At 48.3% G+C, this 24,452-nt stretch overlaps 2 protein-coding genes and 1 long non-coding RNA gene across 12 annotated transcripts in view; 2 read left to right on the forward strand and 1 right to left on the reverse strand.

Annotated features, from left to right (window-relative positions):
• Positions 1 to 128: 128 nt before the first annotated feature.
• On the forward strand, positions 129 to 11,694 carry LOC104141964 (myo-inositol 2-dehydrogenase-like). Of its 4 annotated transcripts, XR_011135730.1 has the most exons (11): positions 129 to 457; positions 2,107 to 2,697; positions 3,852 to 3,922; positions 4,971 to 5,079; positions 7,066 to 7,196; positions 7,493 to 7,600; positions 8,520 to 8,638; positions 9,405 to 9,561; positions 10,102 to 10,271; positions 11,001 to 11,121; positions 11,267 to 11,694. XR_011135730.1 is itself a non-coding variant. In XM_068915799.1 (10 exons), the coding sequence occupies exons 1-9, from the start codon at positions 198 to 200 to the stop codon at positions 10,248 to 10,250; spliced, it is 1,695 nt and encodes a 564-aa protein (XP_068771900.1). In that variant the 5' UTR covers positions 129 to 197; the 3' UTR covers positions 10,251 to 10,271; positions 11,001 to 11,694. The 4 variants fall into 4 exon arrangements, 2 of the variants coding, with proteins under 2 accessions (XP_068771900.1, XP_068771899.1); XR_011135729.1 differs by having other exon boundaries at positions 10,102 to 11,121; XM_068915799.1 differs by having other exon boundaries at positions 11,001 to 11,694.
• The window catches only part of TP73 (tumor protein p73), a 54,818-nt gene continuing 41,613 nt past the window's right edge, over positions 11,248 to 24,452 (reverse strand). For 4 of the 5 annotated variants that reach the window (XM_068915792.1, XM_068915793.1, XM_068915794.1 and 1 more), the window contains 10 exons: positions 22,637 to 22,823; positions 22,067 to 22,182; positions 21,365 to 21,474; positions 20,820 to 20,962; positions 19,974 to 20,062; positions 19,467 to 19,591; positions 18,629 to 18,783; positions 17,973 to 18,105; positions 16,855 to 16,948; positions 11,248 to 14,908 (listed from right to left, as the gene is read on the reverse strand). In XM_068915792.1, coding sequence (XP_068771893.1) covers positions 14,588 to 14,908; positions 16,855 to 16,948; positions 17,973 to 18,105; positions 18,629 to 18,783; positions 19,467 to 19,591; positions 19,974 to 20,062; positions 20,820 to 20,962; positions 21,365 to 21,474; positions 22,067 to 22,182; positions 22,637 to 22,823 — 1,473 coding nt within the window. In that variant the 3' untranslated portion in view covers positions 11,248 to 14,587. The remainder of the gene's footprint in view (positions 14,909 to 16,854; positions 16,949 to 17,972; positions 18,106 to 18,628; positions 18,784 to 19,466; positions 19,592 to 19,973; positions 20,063 to 20,819; positions 20,963 to 21,364; positions 21,475 to 22,066; positions 22,183 to 22,636; positions 22,824 to 24,452) is intronic. The other variant, XM_068915797.1, reaches the window with a different exon arrangement.
• On the forward strand, positions 14,907 to 24,393 carry LOC138061803 (uncharacterized). Of its 3 annotated transcripts, XR_011135733.1 has the most exons (4): positions 15,274 to 15,398; positions 16,342 to 16,489; positions 16,593 to 16,746; positions 23,070 to 24,393. It is a non-coding gene; the product is annotated as an uncharacterized lncRNA (long non-coding RNA). The 3 variants fall into 3 exon arrangements; XR_011135732.1 differs by adding an exon at positions 14,907 to 15,161 and having other exon boundaries at positions 15,276 to 16,746; XR_011135731.1 differs by having other exon boundaries at positions 16,342 to 16,746.

Genomic DNA, 24,452 nt, shown 5'->3' on the forward strand with positions numbered 1-24,452 from the left:
GCGCAAAATGGAGGCCGCGGTTGCGGGGCAACGGAGGGGGCGGGGCCAGGCGGGTTCAGCACGGCGGCGCGGACAGCGCCCTGCGGCGGCGGCGGCGGCGGCGGCTCTTCCGCTTCCGGGGCGGGTGGCGGCGGCGGCGCTGCCCCGCGGAGGGCGGCCCGGCCCGGCCCGGCCGCCGGGAGCCGCCGGGAGCCGCCATGGGGCGGAAGAAGAAGACGCTGCACGACTACGCGGCGGAGTTCACGGAGCTGGCGGTGAAGCGGCACCTGCTGGAGCGCGGCGGCGGGGGCGGCGGCGGGGGGGGCGAGGCGGCCGTGGTGGAGACGCTCTACTGCACGTCCTGCGAGCTGCCCATGCGGGTGCGGCGCGACCGCATCCTCGAGCACCTCTCCTCGGGCCGCCACTACCGCAACCGCCGCCTCGGCCGCCAGCACGGCCTGCGCGCCCCGCTCCTCCTGTGAGCGCCCCGGCGGGGGGCGGGGGAGCCGGAGTCCTGGGGGGGCCAGGCCTGGGACGGGAGCGGGGGCTCGGGGGGGGGTCTGGGGGGGTCCAAGGCCTGGGAGGGGAGCTGGGGCTCTGGGGGGGGTCTGGGGGGAGCCGGAGTCCTGGGGGGGCCAGGCCTGGGACGGGAGCGGGGGCTCGGGGGGGGTCTGGGGGGGTCCAAGGCCTGGGAGGGGAGCTGGGGCTCCGGGGGGGGTCTGGGGGGAGCCGGAGTCCTGGGGGGGCCAGGCCTGGGACGGGAGCGGGGGCTCGGGGGGGGTCTGGGGGGGTCCAAGGCCTGGGAGGGGAGCTGGGGCTCTGGGGGGGGGGTCTGGGGGGAGCCGGAGTCCTGGGGGGGCCAGGCCTGGGACGGGAGCGGGGGCTCGGGGGGGGTCTGGGGGGGTCCAAGGCCTGGGAGGGGAGCTGGGGCTCCGGGGGGGGTCTGGGGGGAGCCGGAGTCCTGGGGGGGCCAGGCCTGGGACGGGAGCGGGGGCTCGGGGGGGGTCTGGGGGGGTCCAAGGCCTGGGAGGGGAGCTGGGGCTCTGGGGGGGGGGTCTGGGGGGAGCCGGAGTCCTGGGGGGGCCAGGCCTGGGACGGGAGCGGGGGCTCGGGGGGGGTCTGGGGGGGTCCAAGGCCTGGGAGGGGAGCTGGGGCTCCGGGGGGGGTCTGGGGGGGTCCAAGGCCTGGGAGGGGAGCGGGGGCTCGGGGGGGGTGTCTGGGGGGAGTCGGAGTCCTGGGGGGGCCAAGGCCTGGGAGGGGAGCTGGGGCTCTGGGGGGTGTCTGGGGGGAGCCGGAGTCTGGGGGGGGCCAAGGTCTGGTAGGGGAGCTGGGGGTTTGGGGGGGTCTGGGGGGGCCCAAGGTCTGGTAGGGGAGCTGGGGGTTTGGGGGGGTCTGGGGGGGCCCAAGGACTGGTAGGGGAGCTGGGGGTTTGGGGGGGTCTGGGGGGGCCCAAGGTCTGGTAGGGGAGCTGGGGGTTTGGGGGGGGTCTGGGGGGGCCCAAGGCCTGGTAGGGGAGCTGGGGCTCTGGGGGGGGGGTCTTGGGGAAGCTGGAGTCTTGGGGGGGCCCAAGGCCTGGGAGGGGAGTTGGGGCTCTGGGGGGAGCTCAGGCTGTGGGGGGGGGGCCCTGGGGGGAGCCTAGGCCATGTGGGAGCTGAGCCCTGGAGTAGTTTCAGGGGGGAGCCCGAGCCTTGGGGGCAGCCCGGGCTGAGGGGTGCGTGGCGCAAGGGAGCCCCAGTCCCTCGGCAGCCCCAGGCGGAGCAGGATCCGGCGGGCGGGGGGGGACGGGGTCCAGCCCGGCGCGTTCCCCGTTGCCGGGATAACCCCGGAGCCCGGGCAGCGCGTCCCTGGGGGCTGGAGGCGCGCTTCGGGGGCGCCCCCAGCGCCCCCGTTCCCAGTTTTCCAGCGCACGGGCGAGCCGCGAAGCTTTGGCTTCCGGGGCTTATCGGGGAAGTGGAATCGCTGAAGTTATCTGATAAATGGAAGTGGTTAGTGCGTGGTGACAACTGGGCTGAATAGGGTCACGACCCTGGGTCTGCTCATGAGCGCGCGTGTCTTGCTGGCGTAGAGTCTGTATGATTTAAGAAATGAGAAAAACCTTGTTTGTTTGGTTTTTTTTGTTCCACATAGATCTGCGGGTCCGGACCTTGGCGCTAGCCTTCCCCTCCAGCTTGATACTCCTGCCCTGCTTTCTCAGCCTTCCTTTATCCTCTCGACCAACCCTTGCATCACCAGTGCCGGGACCAGCACAAGCTACAGCATGGTCCCGTCTCCACCCTCCTGCCACAAGTCTTTGATCCCTGTTCATCCCAGCGCTATCAGCTCCACAACAAGCATCGCATCTGCCAGAGAAGACCAAAAACCCTCTACCTCCACCGGTCACCCTTCCGCGTTTGCTGCCTTCCACGCGAGAAGCGCGTCCGCACCCTCAAAACAAGCCAGTCAAAGGCTCGTCGTTCCTGAGGTCCCCGACAGTGCGGTTCCTGGAGGGGCAGTGGGACAGTACAGCAGTGCTGCCAGCGATATCGGCCTCGCCCTTTTCGGCGTAGAGCTCGTTAACAAAGCTTTGTTTCAAAGTTTAATGGAAGAAAACAGTTGCTGTTTGCTTTACATTGTGGAAGATCAGCTGCAAGAGGTGGAACGTGCCTTCAGTGCAGAATTTTTGGCCAATACCAGGGTGCTGCGGCAGCAAGATGCTGACATTGTGCTCAATGATCAACGGTACAGTCCACAGCTAGCTTCCGTGCATGTTTCTTCACTGATATAAGACTTAGGGCAAGTGTCTTTGCACTAAGCTTTTTTCCTGTGTCTGGAAAACTCTACTGGAGTAGTAGTGTGCCCAGACCTTGCTTCTCTGCCCACAAATCTTCAGCCCTGTGAGAGGGAAACTCCGGTTTCTTTGTGGGACCAAGGGGCTGTTGCAGGCTAAGTCAAATTATGGTCTACATGATAGATTGCATATGTTTCCGGATTTCCTGGGAAGCTTAGCTTGACTTCTATGTCTGGGGTTTCTGGAGGAATCGATGAAAACAGGCAGTTCTGTGGAAGAGTACAAAAAAATTATTTTCCTGTCTTCTCGTGTAGCAACATATAACGTGCCTTCCTGCTGCCTACCAGCTTTTCTGCCTCAGAGCAGCTGGCTGATTTTAGTGGCTCTTTTGAAACTGTCTCAAAAAAGCAAGAGTACTGTAAATATAGACGACTGTGGCATTTTGCTCTAGAGTTGAACCGATTAAGTAATATCTAGTGCTGTGGTTACAGTCAGTTCTTAAATTAGTATTGTAAGTATTGTTACAAAATGGAAAGCCAAAGCTTTTCAGAAAGACAGACTTGAGATTAGAAATGAAAAAATGAAAGTACCCTAAGATGAACTTCTCATGTTTTCAACAGTTCTACCGCATAAATATTTTTCAATATTTCTGCACGTTTTTAACTAGCAGAATTCAAGTAGTTTGCAAAGACATCTTTAAAAGACTTTCTTCTCTAAGATACAAGAAAGCCAATGCAATTTAACTGTGTCTATTTTCATTTTAACTAAGAACATGTGTTCTTTCTCTAACTACATGCTTTTAAGAAAACCTAAGGAAGTTACTGACTTTGAATTAAGAGATTTTGTTAAAGCTTGGCTTCCTGTATTACTGTCTCTTCCAAGCATTACTGCTTCAGACTATGCCACGTGGCACGTAGACAAGCAGTCCCTTTCCTAACATAGCTTTTTGTACCAGATGGATGGGGTTTTATGCCTTGTTTAACTCTTCCTCAAAATGTAAGAAAACTAACTTGAAAAATAACTGTATCTGAAAGGAGAATTGGGAGCACTGTTATTCCAGTAGAACTGTTGTCTTCACTGAAGAACTTTCTTTTAACTCCTGCAGTGTCTCTGGAGCCATCATTTGTTCACCACCTGAGGAAGCTTCTGAGATTGTAATAGATGCCTTACGAGCTGGTAAGACGAACTGCTCCAAATTCAGCTTTTATTTGTAATCAGTAACACACATTGAAGTAGGCCTTGTATGTTCGTACACTTGCAGAGTGTGAAATTTATCTTTTTATAAAAGAGTTTAAAAAAAAAAAATCAGTAAAACTTTTTGTTTGTAATGGCTATATCAGAAAGATGAGCATCATAATCAGGTTTGTAAAGTTCCTGTTTCCATACTCAGCTGGAGATCCAGTAATCCACTAGCTGTGAAGCCCTTTGAAAGTAGGGACATCTTAATATTTGCCTCGTGCATCTGTCTCCTCCACTCCGAATTTTATAGCAGCTGCAACAGTTTTTCACGTATAAATAGAAGGAAAGCCTGAATCACTCAACTGGTATGTTTTCTGTTGACTGCCAACACTGGTAAAAATGGCTGTAGAATCGGAGTAAGATGATCAAAAAGCAGAGCGCCAGGAGACTTAACCAGCAGAGTAGGAATTCTAGTTTGTGGGTTGTAGCTTTGTTAATACCCAGTACAAGCAACACTGGTAACAGTGCTGTTTAACTTGTTGTTATTAACAAAGGTCCTCCCAGTAGCATCTATAGCATCTATCCTAGGAATAACTACACCTTTCCATTCACTAGTCACTTGTGCTTTTAACTCTGTACTTTACAGCAGTGTCCCTTGAGGTGTACAGACCGTTTAATTGCATAATTAAAGAGAAATTAGTCCACTAATGACAGTGATGTTATTGAGTCAAACACAAATGGAGTTTGTACTATGCTGTTCTCACTACAGCCACTTCAGATACCTAGGCCTAGAAGTACAACTAGGAATAAAAAGAAAGCTAGCTATAAAAACAGTCTGACTTCTTGGGATTTGTAAATAGTTAATGAAACCATAGCCGCTGGCAGCAAAAAGGGGATTAGCATCATCATTGTAAAAGCCGTGCTTCGGTTTCGCGAAACATGCTTTCTAGACTGTAATGACTTGTATGCAATATTGCAAGATAAAAAACGTTTAGCGCAGATTGTGTCCTGCCTTCAATTCTATATTCTGTGACGTTTTGCATAGGGAAAGGTGTATTTTGCGAGAGGCTACCCAGTTTAGACAGGCAGACAGCAGAAGCTTGTTTTGATGAAGCTGACAGATGTGGAAGACCATTGGTTTGTGGATTCTACAAGTAAGACCAGCATTTTTCTTCTGATCTATACTTGTTAAGAAGTGTATGTCTGAAAGTAGCACTGATTTCCTCAAATAAACTTTGTTTCATTGCTGCTTGTTAATGTTCTTCAGCAGGGAGTTTGGATTTGATTAATTCTTCATGCTTAATGTAGGAAAAATTTGATCTGTTGTAGGATTAAAATACATACTTATTGGAACGGATGATAATGGAACTCAAACCATCAAACAAAAGCCCTGTTTTTTCTAGACTGGACATAGGCAATAGCAGTCCGCGCTTTTGCAGACACTTTGAGGTTTTGGAAACGCTACACCTAGTTGAAGTTGAGGCAATGTTCTGGCAATGCTGTGCCTTTTGCTAAGGCAACTTCTTGGTCTGGGGTTTTAGGAAAAAAAGGACTTTTTCATTTACAGTTTTTCTTGTGTGTATATACAACCACTCGGCTAGGTAGCTCTGTGGTTTTGTTACACATACAGCTACCGAGATCTGCTTTGCTTTGTTTTCTCAGTAAAACGCTTAGTGTACAGCTCCCTTCAGCCTAGTCATACGCTACGGCATTAAGCTTTATTCATGTATTCCAGGCTTCTTTATGAAACTTCTGGCCCTGTGTATTATACTTTTTTTGGATCAGAGGGTCTTGTATCCCTTTTTTCTCTGTTGGACAGCTTTGTTGCAGTAGACTAGAAATGAAATGGGAAGAAGGCAGTGAATTAAATACATTTTTCAAAACAGCACAGGAAAAAGAATCTTCTTTGAAATGTTGACTATGTTTTCATAATATTGGAAACACATCCTTTTTTTTTGCTGGTCCTTTTTTGTATTTTTACTGACATGCTAATTGTAACCTTTAGCTCAGTACTGTTTTAACAAACAATGATCCTGTGAAGCATAAGCACATATGTTAGCAAACAGTAGCAAAGGCTTACAGTAACTCTTTAACGAAAGAATGAGCAACCTCATTACGCTCCTTTTAGAAGACTCTCTCTAGGGAGGTGTCGGCCCCATCGACTGTTCAACTTTTCACTTGAACTGAATTTCCGTACGCTGGGCTCTGCACAGAGGCATATTTTAGCTGTGACTGCTTACAATGCCTTTAGAAGAGGTGGTGCTTGTAACGCGTAGGATTGCAAAGTACGCGTCTGTGAAAATTCTGCTTGACGTTAGAATTGTTGGCGTATCTGATGGAGTACGTTTATTAGTCTCTATAAAGTGATGTTTCTGCTTGTGACTTTACGTTTCAACCCCTAAGATTGAATAATTGAAACAGAAAGAACGTAGGTAAATTTTAATTCACTTCAGCTCTGTTAAACCTCGGGGAACTCTGCTACAAGTGAAGAACGCTACTTTAAACTTAGAATTTAACACCATGTGTTTAGTGTGGATGTGGGCTGTTAGTAAATGCACTTGATCATTTACTGCTCCTCTGTTGAGAACGATTGTTTTCATTGCAGACAACAATTATTTGGATGAAGTATGTATTTTGTAAATTTTAATGTGTAGTTACACAAAATATCCGCGCTAATGTTTGCCTTTTCAATTTGAGTGCTATATGTACAGGTCTGTTCCCCAGCCATAAAGTTGAATGTGAACTGCTCTTGAGTAGAGGTTTTGGTCAACACTCACCTGAATAAAACCTGTAAGTAGGGCTCTAAGTTGAACAACAACTGTAGGTAACTTACTGGACTTCTAAATCCTTTTAGTCCTTGTGGTTTAATTTCCTCTTTTAAGTTGTTGGTTCAGTAAGTTTAGTCAAGAACAGATATTAACGCTTTTTGCAAGAAGCAAGGTGATATATACTAAGTTGCTGAACTTACAAAACAGGATCAGAAAACTGGATCTGACCCCTGTCTGTCAAGAGAGGTGCAAGTGTTACACGCTCGGTGCTGCCTGCAGCCAGGCAGCCTCCCGCACTGCGCTCGTCACAGCCGCCCGGGTGACCGTGTTCTGTCCCAAACGCTGTTCCACGTTGGTTGTTTCTCTTTGAAGGCGTTTTGACCCAGCACTGCAGTTCTTGTATAAAAAAGTCCGTGACAGCCAGGCGTTGGGGAGGATTCACCGGATATCAGCGATTAGCAGCATATATCCGGCAGCTTCTCTTAGCTTCCTAAAAAAGTCAGGTACTGAGCAGCTTTCTTCTATTCCTTTGAGAATAAATTTTTTGGAAGTTTACTTGCCCCATGTTCTAGCAGAAAGTTCCTTCTGTTTGTGTGTTCCTAAGACGCATGTTTTCTTCTTTTGAGGACTATTTTCTTTACTAACCTTTCTTTCTGTTGCGTGAGTATTTCTGTCTACTCTTTGTATTAGCTTTTGTTTTGGGGGATTTTATTGTATTGGTCTCAGTGCAGTTCAGAAATGTAAATTTACTGTGGGTTTTAAATATGAAGACCTTAATGCCCAGTTTTGCTTCTTCTAGGTGGAATTTTTTATAATGCTGCTGTGCATGACATAGATGTTATCAGTTTGTTGTTGGGAGAGAGTGCACCAGATACAGTATTTTCACTGGGACATGCGTTCTGTGCAGGTAAGACTAAGCATGTGGAAAATTTATTCTGTACCTTTTGAACTTTTCAGTTATTTCATATTTCAGTACTAAGACTGGAAAAAAAGACTGCATGGTAGCCATGACATAATTATTCCATCACAGAACTGTTGAAAAAATAGTCTAGTGAAATAGAAGACAAATGTCTAAAGAATTTGTTGTAGACTGAGTGTTTGGTGATTATTTGTGAATTTGGTCACTTCCCTGCTGCTGTGAAATGATTGCTGTAGCGATATCACTGAACTGTATCCTACAAAGACCTGAGGGATGCAAGTGTTTGCCATTTAGAAGCCAGCATGCAGAAGGCAACTAGCAAAGCTTTATGCTCACGCCAATGTTAATGCAGTCTTTTCAGTTCTTTGGTTGAATTTAATTTAAGCTGATGAGCTTTTTGTGGGTTACAAGGTTAATCTCGACCAACTGTAAAACTGGAAGCTGACAGTTTTTACGTGGAAATGCTAAATTTTAAGGTAAATTTAAAGTTGTTATGAGGTATGATATGCAATGGTCTAGTCTAAGGTAAAGCATTGCAATGCAACAAAATGCCACAGGGAAGAATTTGTACAGTCTGCCTCATACTAAGTGCTGAAAATTGCCTAATCTTGGCCATAAAAGTTGCAAAAGCCAATGCGCTTGAAAGAAGAAATGGAAGTCCTTAGCGAAAGCCGTGGGCTTGGTTTGTGGAGGTCAGATGCAGGGACTACACCTTTCTCTGTTCTGACTGAGAAAGGTCAACCAACCGGTGTATGCTGCCATATGCGCTTTGCCATCTTCCGTGCTTTTTGTTTGAAGGTATTCTAGAGCCAGCGTTGCCTCTTAAAGGAAGTAAAACAGTTTGTTGTAGCAGCTATTTGCTGGTTTGCTGTTCCTGGTATGAGTGAGCGCCTTTTTTGTCACTCAGATATGGCCTACTTGAAGGATGCAGACACTGTAGCAGTCAGCATGAAATTTCCTAGCGGAGCAATTGTTACTTTGGACGTCAGTCAGCACTGCACTAAAAGCTGTGATCAGAGACTAGAGGTGCGTTCTTATTTTTAAGTTAAGTCTCTTAAGATGCCACAGGCTAGAGTAAGTTTTCCCAAGTGTATGTTTACGTGGGAAACGTGTGTCGTGCCCCAAGCATATACCTGCAAATACACTTTGCAAAATAGCTCCGTACCTCAGAAACAGCAGCGGTGGATTGCTTGTAATAGCTATTTAAGCTACAATCCACTCTATTGTGCTATCCCAATCTTGCCTCTGTTTACATGCCTTCTCCTGGAGTTATAAGCTACATGCAATCATACTAGAGCAGGAATTGTCAGCTCTCTTGAGGCTGAAATGTTACTACACGGTTGATTTGTTGCCTTTCCAAAATGTTCTAGGAGTAAAGCAAGCCAAGAGTCAGGGTCTCACAAACGTCAAGGATATTAAAGGAGAGGAAAAGTATAAACTCAGAGGCTTATTGTCTGTGAATTCCTGAAGTCATGAATTATAACACGTGTGGGTTGGATTTGGGGAGTAATATCTGTTATATCTTAAAAAAAGGCGGGGAGGGGCTTTGCTTGGTCAAAAATAATTGAAATATTGCAGAAGCAGAGGCCACCGTACTATGTTTGCGAGTATCTTCCATCACGATTGATCCATAAAAGAGGATATATCAGTTGTGGCTACTCATTTTAGGAGCTACTTTTCTACTTGGTGATACAAACCGGAGTCTTTTGTAGACTAGTTAGCTTTCTGAGATCAAAAATAATGGTAATTTTAAAAACTTTGTTCTCCTTCCTCTTTGTTTTCTCCCTTGCAGGTTCATGGTTCTCAAGGAACGTTACGGGTAGATAATCAGAATCCCTTGGGAATTACGGAGCATGGAACTTCTGTATCCATCTACTCACAGACGCAAGCCGATCGTTACAGAGATGCACACAGAGAGCTCTTTCGACACTTTCTTAGAACCCTGAAAGGTAAGGCAAAGCTTAAACTTATGGCTAATACTGGTTTAGATTTGCTTTCAGCCAAAGCTTGACTTGGAAGTTGTTGCAATAGCAGTTGCAATTTGGTGTTAGCGTCTGAAATCCTGAGGAAAAAATGAGTAGATGTGACATAAAGTAAATATGTTCTGTTGAAGTTGACTGCGTTCGAGAAGAGTGCAGGATTTTAGTTACAGGAGCAGGAGAAGGAATAGAAATATTTTCTTGTTAAAATCTGAGGAACGAAAGAGTAGAAAAGACAACCCTTTAACTTTTGATGTGGGAGGCTGTTGCCATTTTTAATGATTAAAAAAATTCTGTTCAGTTGACCGGCACTTCCTGGCCGCAGGGGGTCCTCTCGCACCAGACACTGGGCGAAGAGGCGGAAGAGGCGGTTCCTGCTGAAGTGCTCGACTCCTGGAGCTGAGCAGGGGTGCGGTGGCGTGCAGGGACGTGCTGAAAGCCAGAGCAGGTCAGAGGCAAAGCAGACAGTAGAACCTCAGATTTATCCACTGGTTTTCCTCATCTCTGCAGGCAAAGAACCTCCCATGATAACCAAAGAGCAGTTTCTCTGGACAATTCAGGTAGCTGCAGCTGCTGAACAGTCCTGGAGAAATGGATCTGCTGTTGACTTACGCAATGAAGCAATAGATTCATCTGTGATCAAGACTGAAATAATGTGATGCACACTGCTGTTTTCTGAGGTGAAGGATAATCTTTGAGCTGTGCTACAGTGAGGTCTTTTTACCTAGTGATGTCTCCACTGTTACCTTACATAAAAGACTTACTGTTTTACATTTCCACTGGAAACGCCGAGAACTTGGAGGCGCTTTTGAGCTAGAAGGGCTCCGTGCTGATGTTGCAGATGCCTCTTAGCACGTCAGCCAGGACCCTCCAGAGAAATTTAGTGTGGTTTTGTCCAGGTGGCATTTTCTTCTGGAGAGCTTTGTTGCTTGTGGAGTTTTGTTTTCTTGGGAACAGACCAGTGCTCCTCGGGATGTGGTAAGGAGGTATTAAACCACCACCCGCTGCGATGGGAGCTGTGCGAGTGGCAGCTGTGGAAACGAGATGGCGTAATGCTCGAGAAAATGAGAGCGTTCATCTGGTCCACGCTCGCTTCCCTTCGGTATATGCAGGAGTGTGACTTCTGTGCTGAACTCGCTCCTTGGCCTCATAGTTATTGTTTCATTTGTTGTTTTTTAATGGGTTTTCTAATATCTTTCAAATACATAGCTGAAAAGTTATGATCTCCTAACTTTCTTGGAGGATGGGGAAGAGGAATGAAAAAGCAGGGAGGGAGTCTTGCTACTGTACTGGCTGTAGTGAGAGGAGAAACACTGTAGGAAGGCTGTGAATTAAGACTGTTCCATAGAGAAGCAACACACTTGGGCATTTCTGTAATAAACGTTGCATTATTAATTTTTTCTTTTCAGAATGCAATCTGTGAATTTGTACAGTGGCCCTGTACAACCCCTGTCACTGAGGTGTGTGTGTTGGCTGGGTTATTCAGCACCTGCATTCAGCATTGTCTGGATCACGCACTGCAACAGCAAGGTAGCTGTCTGCGTGCTTTTGTTTTCCTTGCTTAAATGCCAGCCTTGTATGTTAATATATTAGTAGCAAAAGTGGACTAATAATCGCTTTCCTTGAGTGTAGGAGGGGTGGTGATTACATATTGTAAAGATTTTTTTTTTTACAGTCCAGCACATTTGGAATATACATCGCAGAAAAAGATAGTGCCTTCAACAACAGGCAAGTCTGCTCTAAAGCCAGGTTATTTTTCTCTTTTTATTCTTATGTTGAGCTTATTGCAGATATATAGATTTGACTATTCTTGTCTGTATTTCTCATATGCCATTTTTCAAGATCTTTTGAAAGCTTTTTTACTGTATTAAAAGAACATTTTTGCCTTGAGCGTTAGTTGATACACATGTCACTTTTCTTCTGGAAAGACTCTTTAATTCTGCTAGATTCCCATTCCTATGTTTGCCGTATAAGACTAAAACTAGAAATAGCTGTGACATTTATAACTAAACACAATTCTCTTGTGGAAATTGTTTTTAACGGTGTAATTTTTTCAAACATGGGAAAGCTATGTCTTAATGATAAAGATTGCTATCAATTTCATACTCTAGTCATTTCTTGAGAAAATAGTTTCATTTATAAAGAAGTAAGACATTTACCCCTTTAAAGGAAGGCACTTGCTAGGGGCGAGCCGGTGTCTTGTGCTTCTGCTGGGGTTTTACATTTAAGGGGAGGTTCTGCGAGACTTCCGTAGCGCACGTGCCACCTCTCGGAGGGCCCGAGGAAGGGAAGGAAGCACGGCCGAGCTGGGGCCTGTTTGACTTCCTGCATGCAGGGAGCAAACTGCTCGCACCCGTTTTCCTGCAGCGGTAACGTCTAGTTGTGGGGAGAAGCGCTCTGCTCCCTCAGGCCACTTCCTCCAATGCCTCTAGAGGAGGAAGGAGCCGCTTCCATGGCACTCTTGCGTTGGCGGGTCCTCTTGTTCTTGGCAGAACTGCTTGTTCGTAACTGTGCTTCGCTGATGAAGCAAAACAACTTCTGACCGTTTCCAGAGGACACAATGTGGCTTTGGAGACCGACACCAGTACTATGAGAGCACTTTCCATGCAATATAAGCAAGACGTTAGCTGCCAGATGTTGTAATTCAGACATGTGCTTTAATTGTGTTACCAAAAAAAAAAATACATCTATAAAAATAACACATTTTCCAAAGATAACATTACAAAAAATACCATTCATAGCATGGTTGGAGTATATCAATTAATACTGCTGGAAAAAGCCGTAGTTAACATTGAAAACACAAATGAACGTTTTAAAGCCTTTAAAGCCTTAAAGTGCTTTAATAAGCCGTTATATTAGGAGATAGGTTCACATTTCAGCAAAGGACAAAGGAGTCCAGTGCCCGCTAGGTGTAGTGTAGAGCGGAGAGCGGCTTTGGAAGCAGCGGTGCCCTTGTCCCTCCTGTTCCCTCGGGGTAGGAGAGAAGGGCAGAGGCTGGTGGCCGGTGGCCTGGCAAGCGGGAGGGAGGGAGGGAGGAGGCCGCGCTGCCCGCGCTCCCCTGCACGCCCGAGGCCTCGAGCTGTTCTCGGCAGCCACGGTGAATGCAGGGGAGGAAGGAGCTGGGCCCCAGCGCTCCAGGCATGGCACATGCAGTGTTCGCACTTGTTTTCCCTATGGTCTTTCCTTTGAGTGAGGACAAACACCGACCTACGAGGAGGAGAAGATGTATCTGTGAGGTGAGCACTGAACTCCATTGTTGGGACTCTCGCTTTTCTCTCTAAGTTTGTCGGATAGAAGGGCTAGGGCTGTGCAAAGGATGGCACAGTTCCTCCCCAAGCCTGGCGAGGTGTCTCTCGTGCCAGCGCTATGGGAAACAGTTGTAGGTCTGCCTCCTGGAGGTATCCAGCACAGAGGAAACACGGGAGAGGAGATGCAGCACTGGGAGGGCAGCATCACTTCTGCCTGCGTTCCCTTAGGCTGCCTGAAATCTAGAGCAGCCCGAGCTTAGGCAGGTGCATGAAGTAGCTTAGTACCCTCCCTCTTTCCATGGACCATTAGCCTCTGTGATGGGCCTTCCAGACCCTTGCTGTGGACTCTCACCCTTCAAAATGTTTGGCTTACTACTCGGAGGCAGAGGGGGAGGGAATACAGCTGCTTGCATCATTGCTTTCTCTGAGTTCTCAGGTTGAATCAACAGCCAAATTATGCCTTGAAAAAATCACCAGAACATGTGTCAGCAACAGCTGGGAAGGAATAAAAACCGTTCTACCCAGCAGTGTGGTGAAGGTGATTACTGGGGCAATTATGAACAGCTTTTATTCCAGGAAGCTAATGCAAAAGGCCAGAGTCAGGTTGGGCAATAAATAACCTGGCAATACAGGGAGCTTTGGACAAGACTTGAGCTAACGGAAAACAAAACTAGAACAATCTCACGCAGTCACCCAGTCCATCGCCTTACACCAAGGCAGGATGACGTTTACACCTACCTCATTCCCGATAGCTCCATCTAACCTGTCTTCAAAACTCCTCCGGCAGTGCAGGGAATAATTTTACAGAACTCTGACTCCCAACGAGAATTTGCAGGCTCACCCCCTTCTCTGCAATTGTGTGAAGGATACTCGGAGGGGAAAAAAATCATTTGAATTTTTGGTAGAAAAGGCTTGAAAACATGATTTCTGCATGTTGGCATGCTAGAGCAGGAAATTAATTTACTTGACACTATAGTGTCTCAGGAGTAAGTATCAATTTTTATAGCTTACATGAAAATAAATCTTTTTTTCTCCTTACAACACAACAAGTATACTGTATGTACATTGTGGTCTGTCTATATACACAAATATTTAAGTACATGAACACATCTGTAATTGAAAAACAGGTTTTTTTTCTGCTCTACAAAGAACTGAGGGAGATGGATACTTTTTGGCAGTCCATCAGGAAAGCAGATGGGTTTTGTCCCTGTGTATCCATCAATGGCAGATATCTTTACAGAAAACGGAGCAGATGTAAAACCCCATTTTTACGGTGACAAAGACCTGTAGAGTTTGGACATCATTGAGAATACAGAGCAGGGACAGACAAGAAGAAAAGAAGGTGAGTCCTGCTAACAGAAAAATGTATGTATTATTTTTATGCTGCATCTGTTTGATGCAAGGATGGTCCAGTAAAATGCAAAGTAGCGTTATAAACGAGCAAAGGACTCGTCCTCTGTTAGAAAATCTCTGCATTCCATTTCATGAGTTATTTCAGCTGCCCTTTCCTTCCCCTTCATCCTCTGATTAAAACCCCTGGAATTTCCTTTCTGGGGAAGACACCTAATGAATGGATCAGGGCCACGCTTGCTCACGTGGCTCGGAGTTCCCGTCTGTCCAGTGACACTACGTTTTCAGCCAGGCACTCAGGGCTGAAAATAATATGTTGTTTTGCATTCAGGGTTTCATTCTTTTCTATATTCCTTTAACTCTGCATCCAGTCTCTTACTGCTGCCTTGTGGAGACCTTCAGTTGATCTCTCCCTCTGTGAATTCTTCTTTTATGGACTGTTTGCGAGATTTGCAGTCTGGGAGGTCAAAACCAAAGTCTGCCCATTCATCGGCCCCGCTGCGGTTAGGGATGGTGATGGTGTGACGCACGCGGAAGTGCACTGCCTCCATGACACGCTGCCGCTGCAGCTCACCAGAACTGCCGATGGAAATTGTGGAGGCGTTGCTGCTGGAGCGGATAAGCTGCTGGGCCCCATAGTCATGGTTCTGTTTGAGTTCCTGAAGGCCTCTCCAGATAATCATCCTGTACTGCTCTGGGATCTTCAGTGCTCCGAGATCCTGGAAGAACAACGCTGCTAAGGCATAGCCGATAATCAGCAGAGACTCAAGAATAAGGATGGGAACAAGCCCTGGGACCTCTGAGTATGTGGTTCAGAGGCAGCATATGGGCATGAAGTCAAAGCATGCAAAAACCGTGCTCCTGGGCCTCCCCCATGCCACGGCACTGAGCCCACGGGTTTTTTCCATGATGGGTAATTTCTCATTTGTAACCAGTGGCCAGTTGACTAGTTACTCAAACACAGCTTTGCAGGTTAGAAAATGTTGGGGTTTTTTTTATTTAGGGTGGGAGGGGGAGAAGCAAGTTATTGTTTCACATACAACTAATGTGAAAATGGGAAGGACTGGGCCTTTTGCTTTCTGATAGATTGCGGAGCAGCATGTGAAGTGTCATGATCTGTTCACCTGGATAAGGAGCCATGAGCCTAGCTGGTCTGTGGTCACTTCTCTCCTCAGGTCCTGGACTGAGAGATTTGAACTGCATTTCCAGGTAATATGCTCCACACAGGTGGGCACTCATGGCTTTGGGGATGTGCCACACTTCTCAAACTGTTCTTGACTCGGGCTGTTTTGGGACCAATCCTATGTCACGTGTATTAACACACCAAGATGGGCAATAGCAGATTATTATGACAGACATGAAGGGCTGTGCTTATAATGCTAAACAAGAGCTTGAAAATCTCAGGGATGGTGGCCTATGTGCAGATGCCTGCATCAGAACAAATACCATCGTAGTGGAGAGCTGCTAGAGATCCATGTTAATGCCAAACACAGAGACTCACGTAGCGTTAACTAGAGAAGACAGCAAGTGTGCAATTAGTAATTACAAATGTCAACTTGGACACACAGCTCAGCAATCTGGTATCAAGTTTTGACCATACCAAACGTTTCTTTTGACAGCTTACAGATAATAATGGAGTTAGTTCAGAAAATGTTCCAAAACCAGGCTAAGATTACGCAACTGGCCCCAGCTACCAATGAAAAATCATTGTGTCTTCAACAACTGCATCATCAAAACGTGTTCTCATATTTTATTTTAGCTGCCAGATAGAAGACAACTGCTACAAACTACTTAGAAGGCAAAACAGAATCAGGGTAGGAGCTTTGACTTGGCCAAAATACTGGCTCTGGGATTGATTATGGCCGAAAAGGTTTAAGATTTTTTTTTTTTTTTCCTCTTCTGGTTAAGAGCGACCTCGGTATTTGCACTAAGAGTTGCACTTTAGCCAAGAATTACAGTAGCAAACCCTCTCCCCCCAGCAGCAGAGGGCTTACACACAATGTAATATCAGTTATTTCTAACATATCTTACACAATTTTTCACTCCAGCTTTTGCCTAACCTGCGGTATTTGGTCCCAGGGTTGGAACACCGAGTCCTGGAATACAGATATCCTGGGTCTGACTCACTTATTTATCTTCTTTTGTCTCACAGACATACTGAAGATTTACATGACAAGACATAAGATCAGAGCTATAGGTCTAATTTAAAACTCGCTGAAATACAATGGAAATCTTTCCACTGATTCTGTGGGCTTTGGATTATTTTGCAGAGTACCTCAGTTTGTTCTCCTGTATGTTAGGTAAAAAAATGTATTTAAGGTCTGATTTGGGAATCTTTTAGCTCTTTTTAGACGTCCCAGAAAGAAGTAGGTTTTATTTTGTTTTTCCCCATTATCCTATAAGCTTGTTGGACCTTGCTTCTGACTGTCTGCAAGAATCAATGGAACAGACTATTGGGATTGCTACCAAAGGCTGAACTACCACTAAATCTGAAGGACTAGAAAGGATGCATAAATGGAAGACATCAATCATGGGGCACGTATAGCTTGTGTGACAGGTTGGTGCACAGTTTTTTTCCTTTCCTTTAAAACTGTTTTGTCCTTGCTTTTAAGATCAACAGCTGATAGAAACAAGTGGTAAGAACAGATCTTCCCAAAGCATTTACCTCTATGGATAGGTTCTGCAGGTGGTAAATATTCTGTAACCCTTGTGAGGTGAAATAGTCGATGCAGTTTGGACACCCCAATCCTGTTAAAAAACTGCAGAAAAAATTTGGAGAATAAAGTGGCATTAACTTCTCATGAATATAAGCTGTGCTCTCAACCATCACTGTAGTGGCAAACCATGTTTCAGCTCATTGAAAAGGCAAGGAGGAGACTGTAGTAGGCTCCTGCCTCCTAAAGAACTGGCAACCCTTTCAAACCCTTGCAACACAGGTGGGATGCAGGCAAACCGAACGTAGTAGGGAACTTGGGCTGCTCAGAGTGCTTGGATAGAGTTTTTCTTGTGGCTGATGCAAAGCCGAAGTATGGCCTAACTTGCCGTTAATGTCAGAGTAAAGAAGTTAACGGGACCATGTTCATCCCTAACATTACTTTTTAGTTCTCCTGATCTTCAGAGGTCTCAGCTGAATAACTTACACTAAATAACTTGAGGGAGCTGGAGCTGTCTGGGGACGGAGAGAGGGACAAGCCTTGGCCTGGGCAGTGACAGTCAGTCTGCAATGTACAGATTGGTGCAGGGATATTTTGCACATTGCACTGGGCTGCAGCTGTGCAATTCTAGTAGCTGCATGTACAGCCTCCCTAATTCTGGAAGGATGTCTTTTGAAACATCTATGGTCTGTTTAAAAGACTAGAACAGGAAAAAATGTCTGCAGAGCTGATAACATATTCCTCATGGAAATAAATCATGTGGAACAATTTCCAGGTATCACTGGTAAGGGAGAGGAAAGTGGAAGTTCTACAAAGTTATATGCCAGTTTTACATTCAGAAACAGATTCTTGTTCACATGTATTTAATTTTTAACTGAGTAAGGATGGATTACTATCTTTTTTGCAATACATTTGTATTGCAGGCAATACATGTTTCTAACTGGTAGTTAGCTGGGCTTTGATTTCTGAGATGAGAAGAATGGTCTATGTGATTTCCTGAGCAGTGATTTCTCAGTTGGAACCAGTGGCCAGTTGACCAGTTGCTAGACAGATCTGAAGGTTAGGGTAAGGGACAACAGCAAGAAACATCAGAGGACAACGCACAACAGGTACCAGATGTCTTCCCTACCTCACAAGGCTGGGATCAGGGTTGTAGGGTGGAGGAGGGGTGCAGTGTGATCCTGAGACCATTGACTGGGACGAGTGGCCTCCATTCATTTCTCCGTTGGGTTGCATGGGGTGACTGTTTAACATTCCAGGTCCTATGCAGAAGCCATGTCAATGCAACAAATAGATCAGAGTTAGACATAACTTCACCCAAATGGTTATAACCACCCTGTCCCTCATCAGGGAGTCTACTGACAGGCAGGAAGAGCCCACTCTAAGCATGGACTGTGTGAGCACTAGCTTGAGGACTTTGGGGTTTGAGCTGACTGTGGCTGATTCCACTGCCTTCCCTGAGAGCTTCTAGGAGATCTGCTGCAGACATAGAGTTACACAATAAATTCCCGCTCATCCCCGTGCAGTGGCATTTGGGAAGATCTCTCCCAGGTGGTTCAGCTGTAGATTGGTTCCAGCTGGGTGTCGTGTACAAACATAATCTGCCTGGCCTTTGCCTGAGACACCTCTGTTTTGGTGTAGGGTTCGAGGAGGGGTGAAAGCTAAGTAGAGCTTGGCTCCAGGGAGTTCGCGCTGCTCTGTGCGCTGCAGAGCTGTGGCTGCCATCTGTCCGCTCTGCCTCTCAGCTGCCTGGGGCTGCGGGAAGTGGTGACGAGGGCACCTTACCCATTGGCCCCAGGCTGGGCGCTGAGTTGGAGCTGTGCTGCGGTGGCTGCCCCACCAGCTGGTTGACAGATGGCAGCTTGTTGATTCCTCCTCCATGAGCTTTATTCATAGGTGAAAGGACAGGACCATAGGATGAAGGTGTCTGCAAGTGACTCCTGCTCCAAAAAAACAAAGCGGTTAGTGAGCCTCCAGCAGGAAGCAAGGGAGCCACCCTGCCTTTCCCCAGGACTCCCTTCTGGCTGTTGCCCTAACAGATTCTCTGGCCTGAGGTTTCAGCCAGCTGTACCCATGCAAACTGTGGCAGCAAAAAAGCACTGATAGCAACCCGGGACAAATTGCACTCGTGCAGAATTGGGTGGCATGCATGTATGTCAGACAGCAGTCAAGCGTGTCCACAGAAAGACTCTGCTATTGAGGGACTGTGCTATTCACTGCAGGGCAGTCACCCTAGAGAGGTTTGTACTCAATGCTATAGCTAGTGCTTCCTAATGTCCTGAAAAAACCCTGATCTGCACTGCTGCAACTGCTTGTAAAGGCAGGAAATGGATTTCTTCACTTAACAGGCAGGGGAAGACGAGGCAAAGCGGTATTGTGGACGGGTCCCAGCTTTGGCCTCTGCAGACATAGGCTGATGACTTGCAAGTTTCCAGCTCCAAGGTTTCTTCCATCTCATCTCCGTAACCACTTAGGGAACAGCTGCTTGAGGGGTCCCCCGGTCACACAGCCAGGGCCAGGGCTGCTCTCTGGCCACTCGCTGTGCCTTGCTGCCTACTGCAGAGCTGCAGCTGGCAGAGCCGGGGTCTCAGGAAGCCTTGCTGGCTGCTGCAGTAATACTTACTGCCTTTGTAGGAGCTGCTGCTGCTGCTGTCGGTAGGAGTCAACCAGCTGCTGTGGGACAAGCTCCACCAGCTCCAGGCTCTCCTTTATCTTCATCAGGATCTCAAAGTTCTCCCGGCCTCGCACCTGGAAGAGGGAACAAGCCCAGGCCTTTACTTTGGCCCGTCTTACCAGGCCCTTTCACGTGGCCTATCTCCCCTTTTTTCTGCCCAGTCATGCAGGGCACAATGTCACTGTGACCAATAAATGTTCACTGGTCCAGGACCCCCTCAGACGTTTGCATTTACAGATGCTTCCCTCCTTGTTTCTAGGCCTCCTCTCAGCCCTATGGGCCATGCTACTGGCCCTGTGCCTGACGCATTGCAGGAGACCTCAGGACTGTCTCCTCCAGCCATGCAACCTTGTCCTTCCTGACACAGCATCCCCATGGCTTTCCCCTCAGAGGGCACAAAGCCACAACTGTCCCAAGGCAGACAGGTGATAACCAATGTGGCTCACTGACACTTACAGGCACGTAATATATCTCCTCCTCCCCATGCCTCCGTTTCTTAATGCCAGCCCCCAGGGCTGGGATCCCCTGAGGGCTCTGTTTGAAAGCTGGAAAGGAGAGAGGAAAAAATGTTAGTGGAAAACAAAAGTCAAATCTAGCGATGGGAACTGCTGTGGCCTAGCTCCTCCTAGCAGCAGTAGGACTGCGCAGCCAGCAGCCTTGGGGCAGAAGCGGGTAACTGGAGTACTTTGCAAACCTTTACTGAAAACAGGGAAATAACTACCTCTGGCAGACTTAACCTGACACATGCCAAACGTGCTCTCTCATTCAGGGTTTGTGGCTTTGCGAATTGGTTTTTGTGTTTTTGATGACAAACTTATGCAGAGGATTCCCCCTTTCCCCTCATTTCCATTCTCCTGGGCTGTCTTTGGCAGAGTAGAACACACTTGAGAACACTTTGGTTCCCTGCAGTATTTAAGCTCCAAACCATGCAGGGATGCTAGCAGCTTAACTGTGTCCTAGCACTCATGCCCCTTTATTAATGATAATAGTGAAGAACAAATATATCTGGACATAAAAGCCTCTCACTAATAGCACTGCACTCTAGGGGGAAGCGGGGAGCAGGTCCAGCTTCTGCGATTTGAGACTTAGTCAAGAAAGGTCAGTGTGTCACGTCCAGATATGGATTTGAGTCTGAACTTCTGGAGCGCGGTAACTTTGAGAGGAACTGTGAGAGGGAACGAGCTGACACAGAAGCAGCTGCGTCGCTTTGAGCAGCAAGGCACCCCAGACGCTGGCCAGCAGCCTTGGACTGCGACAGGATGGCACCCTAAACCATCTGTATTTCCTGGAAAGAGGACTCACTGCGTTTGTTAGCGTTGCCATTTTTAGCTGCACTCTCATTCAGGGCTTGTTGCTCTCGGTAATGGTCTTCATCAGCTTTTCGGTCTCTGCCAGGACAGGCACAGATCCGTCCTTCAAATGACCTCCTTCCCAGGACCTGGCCACTGGGAGGAGAGAAAAATCAATGAGTTTATTTCTTCTAGGTAGTTTCACATTGGTTGAGTCCAACACTTTATGGTGTGGCTCAAAAAGCCACAATAAAGCCCCCGCAGGTATTATGTGTACAGAACCCTGTACGTCTGCTGAGAGCGTGAGCAGGAATCTCTGGAGAGGGATGAGGAATTCCTGGGACAGAGGAGGGTTTCAGCAGTGCAGAGACTGAGGGCTGCCACCTCTCCTTCCCCACAGTGGCACTCTCTGGAGCATGTTCCCAGGGAGGAATCACACTCCATCCCTGGGAAACTGCACCCTCCCAAGCCCAGCCCTCCTCCCGAGGCCCCCAGCCCTCCTGGCAGCAGGGAAGGAGGCCTGCCCTGGGCAGGGATGGTGCTGTGACAGTGACTCACTCTCTTGTTTCCAGGGTTATGATGATGAGGATGGGTCTCCTGTTCATTCCTCCCACGCAGCTGCTATTGCACATGAAGTTGTACAGAATAGTGGTGAACTCGGTCCCCACCTGCCCCAGGAGAGGAGAGCAGATACTGAGCAGGGAGTGAAAATCGGGTCCTGCAGGCTGGGACTCAGCCCCAATGCAAGAGGCTGCAGCAAGGCCGGTGCCAGGCCCACCCTTTGGCCAGCAAGTAGAGGAGATCTGAGGGGAGATTCCCGGTGGGAGTACTGGGGAATAGCAGGGATGTGTTAGCCCGCACTGATGGGACGGTCCCAGCTGGTAAGAGGTGACTGTACAAGGACTGTGTGGTCCCTGAGGGAGGGCTCCAGGCCTCCAGCCCTGCCCCCAAGGAAGGATTGGGAGGGATGTCCCTGGGCACCAGCTCTGCACCACTCTTCCTGGCAACAGGACGCTCTGGGATGCTTCACTGCCCCAGGGCAGCGTGTGCTCAAACACATCTGCTGCAAGAGCTGGGAGCGAGGTGGAGGGATGCCTTAGACATGCTAGGGCAAGCAGGACTGCTGCCCAGAACAATGTTTGTCTCCCCCCAAGCAGACCTGCTCCCAGCCGTGCCACCAGCGGGGTTACCCCTCAGCACAGGCAGAGGAGGACAAATGCTGGTTCTGTTTCCCCACCACCCTGGAAGCAAACGGGGTACCTGTGGGGGCTCGTAGGGCACCATCACACTCTGCCTTCCTGTGACAGGGTCGTCCACGTATTGGGAGAGGTTGTTGCCTTCCACCCGGATAAGGTGGCTGGCTGGGGCTGACTGGCCTGCGAAGTTAAACGTCTGTGTTAGAGGGCAGGGCCGGCGCTGAGGCTTGCCCTCCTGCGCAAGAGCCTCGGGCATGAGAGGTGGTGACACCTGCGTAGGGGCAGTGCAAGGCAGGAGTCCCTGCCCCCCAGCTCTTTCTGAGCTCACTACCTTGCCCGCCATGCTCACGCAGCTTAATCCTCCTCACAGAGAATTTAACGGAGGGGCTAGAGGTGCTGGGCTCCTGCTGCAAATCCACAGGTTCATGGCAGCCCCGGCCCTGGAGTGAAAGCACAGCCGGCAGGCCCGGTTACAGGCGCGTTGGCTTTGTGCCAGTTCTGGCTACCAGAGGAGCAGGAGCTACCCAAGGCTATCGCTGCGGGCGCAGCGGCGCACCATTACTACTCTCTTTTGCTTTCTGCTGGCCCAAAGATGGGGCCATCCCTAGCGGAGGGGTGCAAGACCAGCACTCACCATCATTAAAGTCACGCCCAAGCTCGTGATTGGGGCAGCGTTTCACCACTTCTGTCACGTGCTCTGCTTTCTTGTAGATAGGCATGGCCCGGATGATGGTGCCTGGCGGTGGCGGGGTGGACACCTTGATCTGGATGGGACATGTCTTGGCAATCTGACAGTAGAGTTTCTTCAGCAGAGGGGAGTACTGGAAAAGAAGAGACACCTGCATTTGTATGGCCCAGGACTAGTAAAGGGAAAGAGTAGAAAGTGCTACAGGGACAAAATATGATGTGGGCAGAAAGGCTCATTGGACTTTTGCTGCCCCTTGCATGAAGGTTGCTGCTAGTGCAGCAGCCATCTCTTCAGTGGAGGAGTTGGGCACAGTTATCCCTACCCGTGTCTGCTGAGCCTGCTCCAACCAACTGTTTAAACTCCTTAATTCTTCTTTCAGCTCTTGACTCCTCCTGGCAGCAGATGAATGCAATTGGGAATTCCCAGCCTAAACAGAAGGTAGAAGCACTCCTGCCTTCCATCTGCTTCCCCTGCAGAAGGAAGCAATGCTCCCAACAGTCTTTAAGTCACATTTTCAATGGGAAAGGGCATAGCAGCTTCTCTCAGATCAGCTTTGCAGGTAGGCCTGCAGTAATGAGAGATCTGTGAGCTAGATAGCCAAAAGTACTGAGACTAAAGTTCACCTCCTCCCACGTGTCCTCTGTGCCCCACTGCTTCTCGCATCTGGCTCTGCAAAGGAAAGTGGTCTTCCCCTACTCTACCTCCTCAGCTCTCAGCATCTGTTTGGAGATGTTTCTTGAAGGGGACAGAGAGAGAGGATTATGCCAGCATGCTCGGACAGGCAATTTGTTCATGGATCCCAGCAATCCACCGGGAGCAAGAGGAACTGCTCTGTACTGTACTGTACTGGCTGCCTGTGCAGGTGTGCCACGACAAGATGAGATCCACTGCAGGCAGACTTCGTAAGAGGGGAGGAAAGTGCAACCTCTACTCTCTGATCAGCTCTGTTTCAAGCAGGCACGAGGAAAGTGGTGAAATCCTAAAGGAGCTCTTAAACGTTTCCCTCTTTGTCACGCCTGTCCACTAACTCAACCGGAAGATGTGCCAGCTCGCAGAGTTTTAGGCTTACTGTCAGAAGCAGAGCTTTTTCGCCACGGCATCGGCTTTTAAGGCCTCCAGCCTGCACTGCTGCAGTGGTGCCAACTTCAACGCGTGCCGTGTGTTCTCAGTCCTTCTCTGCACTTGGAATTAAACTGAACTCTGTGTTGTGTAGAGAGAGTTTGCCTCCGTTTGAAAAACAAGGCTGACTGCTTCTGGCATAAATCAAGGCTTTCTTCCCTGCGTTCTGGGACTGTGCAAATGCAGCAGTGCAAATGGCTGAAATCAGTGCTAATTTCAGATACAGAAAAAGCCTTGTGAACCAAAGGGGATTTTCAATGATGGAAAATATCCTTCTGATCTCGTATTTCCTGTTGGTCTGGTGCTTCAGAAGGCATCAAGTAAGCTCACTGGTAGTGTGTACACAAGAGCGAGGGCTGCGTGATAATTTAGGCCGTTTGGCCAAGGCCTCAAGGATCCTGTCAAATCTAAAGAGAGCTCAGGCTGTGCTCCAGCACCTTGCACTGTGCTGAGAGACAGGCAGTTATTTTCTTTCCGGTTTTCTGATCCACCCACTTTCTGCTTTCTGAATACTCCAAGTGAAATACCAACATGGCAGTAAAGCACCAAATTAAAATAATGACTTGTTATAAGACCAATTACTGCCTTGTGTATCCTAACCACTTTGGAGGTATTGTGCCAGTGTAAAGATTCTTTGTCTCCT

The sequence above is a fragment of the Struthio camelus genome, chromosome 21 (assembly GCF_040807025.1).
Source record: "Struthio camelus isolate bStrCam1 chromosome 21, bStrCam1.hap1, whole genome shotgun sequence".
NCBI lineage: Eukaryota > Metazoa > Chordata > Aves > Struthioniformes > Struthionidae > Struthio > Struthio camelus.

Bases quoted from the DNA above. Each gene is read 5' to 3' on its own strand.
- LOC104141964 (XM_068915798.1), top strand. From the start codon at position 198: ATGGGGCGGAAGAAGAAGACGCTGCACGACTACGCGGCGGAGTTCACG. The intron at 458-2,106 runs GTGAGCGCCCCG...TGTTCCACATAG, and splicing joins CTGCGCGCCCCGCTCCTCCT to ATCTGCGGGTCCGGACCTTG. The intron at 7,601-8,519 runs GTAAGACTAAGC...TTTGTCACTCAG, and splicing joins GGGACATGCGTTCTGTGCAG to ATATGGCCTACTTGAAGGAT.